Raw genomic sequence first — 5,000 nt, forward strand, 5'->3', positions numbered from 1 at the left:
CAACACATGAATGAGATGTTTCTTGATTCTACTGTAGTGTGTGTGTGTGTGTGTGTGTGTGTGTGTGTGTGTGTGTGTGTGTGTGTGTGTGTGTGTGTGTGTGTGTGTGTGTGTGTGTGTGTGTGTGTGTGTGTGTGTGTGTGTGTGTGTGTGTGCGTGCGTGCGTGCGTGCGTGCGTGCGTGTGCGTTCCTTCCTCCAGGCTACAGGGTTTTTAGTTATATAACTACATTATCAAACAGAAAATGGAGCGAGGTTAATGAGCCTACAGAGAAATAACGGAGGGTTTTGTTTCTGTTTACCTCGTTGGCCAATCATACGCCAGCAATATATGTACACATTGAAATGCTTTAGGAGAATACACCGAACAAGATGGAGGACCGATGGGGAATTAAAAAACTGTTGGAAGCGAAAGTGTGGGAGTCAGTTTGAGAGGGGTTGGGGGTTGGGGGGGGGGGGGGGGGCTGGAGAAACATAACAGTTGTGGTTGAGTTACATTCTATCCAACTGCCACTACATTTGCCTGATAAAATAATAATTTTCTTTACTCTCCTTCGCATTGAGATCAGAGTTCAAAGTTTATTTTGAGTCTTCATTTTATAGCCAAACCATCTTGAAATGGCCTGTGGGTTGGTTTGACTCTGGAACTTATTCAAATCTGAATAAGTCCCTGCCCCCCTGCTAGTTAGGGGCTAATAGGCCTCAGCTTGAGGTTATGGGTTACTAGGCAACAGCCAGGTTCTAGGTCAACTGTAAAGAAATGACTAATTTTGGTATGAATATATTCCGGTATGAACAACATAATGTCTGATGATTACCCGTGTCCTTCTCCATGGGTCCGTCCTATATGGCCTGGTTACTGCAGATGGGCCCCCTGTCTGTCTGTCTGTCTGTCTGTCTGTCTGTCTGTCTGTCTGTCTGTCTGTCTGTCTGTCTGTCTGTCTGTCCACTGTCTGTGTGTGTGTCTGTCTGTCTGTATGTCACTGTGTCTGTCCCTCTGTCACTGTACGTCTGTCTGTCTATCGGTCTGTCTGTCTGTCTGTCTGTCTGTCACTGTGCGTCTGTCTGTCGGTTTGTCTGTGTGTCACTGTGTCTGTCTGTATGTCACTGTGTCTGTGTGTCTGTCTGTCTGTCTGTCTGTCTGTCTGTCTGTCTGTCCACTGTCTGTGTGTGTGTCTGTCTGTCTGTATGTCACTGTGTCTGTCCCTCTGTCACTGTACGTCTGTCTGTCTATCGGTCTGTCTGTCTGTCTGTCTGTCTGTCACTGTGCGTCTGTCTGTCGGTTTGTCTGTGTGTCACTGTGTCTGTCTGTATGTCACTGTGTCTGTGTGTGTGTCTGTCTGTCACTGTACGTGTGTCTGTCTGTCTGTCTGTGTATCTGTCTCTCTGTTACTGTGTCAGTGTTTCTCGCTGTCTGTGTACCACTGTGTGTCTGTCTGTGTGTCGGTCTGTCTGTGAGTCCCTCTGTCTCGATGTGTGTGTGTTTTTATGATATCCCTCCTTTTCTACAGAATGTTGTTAACTCAGCTTCTTGAAATGACCGACCTAAACTCATTTTAAATCAACTGCTTACCATCTCATTTAATGTGTTAACTGCAATTCAACTTTACCTGTAAACTACCATCTTTGCTAATCTGTTAACTAAAATTCTAGTTAACAATCTACAACCTGTTGAACGTGGTCAGTTTTTTCTTGTGTGTGTGTGTGTGTGTGTGTGTGTGTGTGTGTGTGTGTGTGTGTGTGTGTGTGTGTGTGTGTGTGTGTGTGTGTGTGTGTGTGTGTGTGTGTGTGTGCACGCTATAGGAGTGGTTTATAAGGTCATTTAACAAAAGCATATTTGAGTTCCCAAAGCAGTGAGACGGATCACTTCTACTCCGTTCATCTCCCCACCCCACACACACACACACACACACACACACACACACACACACACACACACACACTTCTCTTCAGAATCCTTGTTTTGCCAAATTTTCCCGGGGTTTAGATTAATTGTTTCTGAGTGTCATGGTAACCAATCTAGGGGCCTCCTGCCCCCCCCCCACCCCCTTCACCAGCAGAGAGAGATGGAGGAAGAAAGAGAGAAGCATAGAATTTAAATAATACGAAAAGGAAAGCAGAATTAATGCAGAAACACACACACACGCTCACACACACACACACACACACGATTGCAGTCATTTCAAACTGAATTGTTTGAATCATCAATCACAGAGCCTTCTAAAAAAATATACATAGTATACCACCCATGTAATTACTCAAATAATGTATGAGATTTTATCAAAGCAATGATGAATTTGAGAATCTAAGATCTACATGATGTCTCAAATCCTATAGAATGTAGACAAACTGCGCCCTCTAGTGGCGCTTTAGTAAACATGCAGCGAAGCCACTCGTGACGTCAGCAAACAGCGACGACAGGCGCGTCCTTCAGGTTAACATGTAACTGGAGTTATGTTGATGTAGTGTGTGTCTGTTTTGGCCAGGATTACATCTGTTGATCGCCCATCAACCTATCATATCTTGGTTGCTGGTGAGACTTACGTGTGTAGATTGGCCTATCGGTGACTCGGTCCATGTGGGGTCACTGAAGAGAGAAGGTAACCCAGTCATCCCAGTAGAAGTTAGGACCCCCGTGGAGGCGATGACCGCTCCCAACTCGGCCGAGAGGAAGGCGTGCTGGGGTGCCAGAGATGATCTCTGGAAGTGTCTGGACGACCACAAGGACCAGACTGGTCCCTGCGAGAACTTCCAGAAGCAGTTCGAAGCCAGCTGTCCAGCTCAATGGGTAAGGAATTGTTTTCTGTTCATAAATCAATAAATAGACCCACATCCAGTCGTTTTGAACAGATGTCATCTGTCTATGTGTTTTACGTCGGTTATCATTCAAACCGACCACTGGACAACCGACCACTTTTACCGATTGGTTCCTTCCTTCTTTGGTTAAACCATTTTCCCCGGGTATGGGTGAAAGTATTAAGGCTGATCGATGGAGTCACCTGTTGGCAGTTTGGCGCACCTGTGATGGCCTTGTAACCCCGCGAGATCACAAGTCTCACGAGACTAGGCTACATCTCTTCTTCCTCTAATTTGATGAAACTTCTGGAATCAGATTTTAATTTGCTGCTTCTCATTTGAAAGACATTTGCTTACTCCATTCATATGCCTTTTTTCAGGTATGTTGTTCTAATGTTTCCCATCTTTCTACAGGTGAAATACTTTGCCAAAAGAAGGGACTTTCTGAAGTACAAGGATAAGATGCAAACGGAGGGTTTCACGCCGGCAGAAGGTCCGAAACAGAAGTCCTAGCCACTGGGAGGCAATGAACACTGGATACAACGTCTTTAATTCTCCAGGACTCTTTATTATTAATTTTTTTGAGCAGAGATTCAAACGAATGAATGATGTATGAGAAGATTACTTCAGTGTTTGAGGATAAATGTTTCATGACCTGGTCTGAGAATGGACCGCCCGTATTTTGTAATTGTTTCATTTGATTGATTCTCTTACTCTCTTCGTCTCCGTAAATAAAATCTAGCATGATGGCTACTGATACAATTCACCCATTAATACCTACTTATGATCTGTCAATGAATACCATATTTTATTTCTAAAAAACAAATTATTCTAGTGTGTTTGAGGTACCAAATAAACACAAACACAGAGTTCATTGTAATCCGTTTTAATTTCATTTATTATAATCCTATCCCTGTTCTATCGATGTACTGGATATATTTCAAACACAAAAGTCATTGAAACATTCAGATGAATATCACATTTGATTCTGATCACAGGAGAAGAAGGCACGTTATTCATATATTACAAGTCATCTTGTATGTACACCAGGTGTGGATTCACCGTCGAAGTATGAAAACTAGTGTGTGAAACTGAAATAAATAACTGGAAATAAATCCTGCTCTATTTATATAGTGTCTACCTATCTTAATGTAGTACAAAAAAAAGGCACACATTTACATGATGAATTTGTGTAAAAATAGAACGTATCATAGATCATAAACACCCCCCCTCCCCCCTTTCACTGCCAGTCGCCACGGCGACCACTGCCGTGATTAATCATCAGTAATTAAACAATTGGTCTCTCAGTCCAGATACTCTGGATAGGCTGGCTGTATTGCGGGGAGGAAGGGGGGAGGGTGATTAACTGGAACCTTCTCAAAGCAGATTCTGTTTTACAATGAACAAAACAATATACAAAAAAACACTATTGAGCCTGTAACATAAAGGCAGGAGGGATGATGGAGTCTTTCAAAGTGACAAATGCCCCGAAAACTATAGCCTGTGCGGGATCTTAACTTATACTGTTTAGTATACTATCTTCGACTCCTCTACAACTTGCACTGAGGAAAGCAAGTCACAGTCCTTTACAAATGAGTGATCATTACTGTCCACACATGCATCTGTTCAGAGCAGCATCGACCATGGTGCAATCGTCTTTAAACTTTATTCCATCTCAGGCACACTGGTTTTAAGGTTAAGGTCTGTCAGTGTAACGTCATTCTTCAAACAGTGTTTAAAATTTCAGAATTGGCAGCATGATTGTCGAATCTCGAAACAGGCACAACGCCATAGAAAATAAATCCACTTTATAGCACCCCCTAGTGGCTGAATCTGATCTTAGGCGTCTTTCAGACGATTTTAAAGAGTACAAAAATAAAAACCATCAGTTTGGCTTTTTGGCGAACTCGAAACGCTAGTTATGCAAAACAACTCAGTCTAAAGTGTATTTGTGTATGTTTGCATTCCTTGGGCTCGTCTATAGCAGCAGATCTACGTTGTATGTGCTCATTTTTCATCCAACTCCTGTCTCTCTCTCTCTCTCTCCCTCCCTCCCTCTCCCTCTCTCTCTCTCTCTCCTGGAGTTATAAGCTCTGCATGGTGGTGTTCCTGGCCAGCGCCCAGGCGGGGAACTCTGTGAGGTGGAAGAGGGGGACCCCCCAGGTTGAGATGGCCAGCATCACCACGGCAACGCCGATCAGGTTCA

The 5,000-nt window shown here is 43.6% G+C and overlaps 2 protein-coding genes across 2 annotated transcripts in view; one reads left to right on the forward strand and one right to left on the reverse strand.

Moving 5' to 3' along the window:
- The first annotated feature begins 2,383 nt into the window (after positions 1 to 2,383).
- Positions 2,384 to 3,923, forward strand: LOC132455649 (cytochrome c oxidase assembly factor 6 homolog). The gene is made up of 2 exons (XM_060049547.1): positions 2,384 to 2,786; positions 3,209 to 3,923. The coding sequence occupies exons 1-2, from the start codon at positions 2,643 to 2,645 to the stop codon at positions 3,305 to 3,307; spliced, it is 243 nt and encodes an 80-aa protein (XP_059905530.1). The 5' UTR covers positions 2,384 to 2,642; the 3' UTR covers positions 3,308 to 3,923.
- The window catches only part of slc13a4 (solute carrier family 13 member 4), a 7,757-nt gene continuing 6,143 nt past the window's right edge, over positions 3,387 to 5,000 (reverse strand). The window contains exon 9 of the mRNA XM_060051055.1: positions 3,387 to 5,000. This exon is cut by the window's right edge and continues 19 nt beyond it. Within this exon, the coding sequence (XP_059907038.1) occupies positions 4,879 to 5,000 (122 nt within the window). The 3' untranslated portion in view covers positions 3,387 to 4,878.

This window comes from Gadus macrocephalus, chromosome 4 (assembly GCF_031168955.1).
Source record: "Gadus macrocephalus chromosome 4, ASM3116895v1".
NCBI classification, from domain to species: Eukaryota; Metazoa; Chordata; class Actinopteri; order Gadiformes; family Gadidae; genus Gadus; species Gadus macrocephalus.

Excerpts from the sequence above, each read along its gene's own strand:
- LOC132455649 (XM_060049547.1), top strand. The coding sequence starts at position 2,643 with ATGACCGCTCCCAACTCGGCCGAGAGGAAGGCGTGCTGGGGTGCCAGA. Across the intron at positions 2,787-3,208 it reads CCAGCTGTCCAGCTCAATGG|GTGAAATACTTTGCCAAAAG; the intron begins GTAAGGAATTGT and ends ATCTTTCTACAG.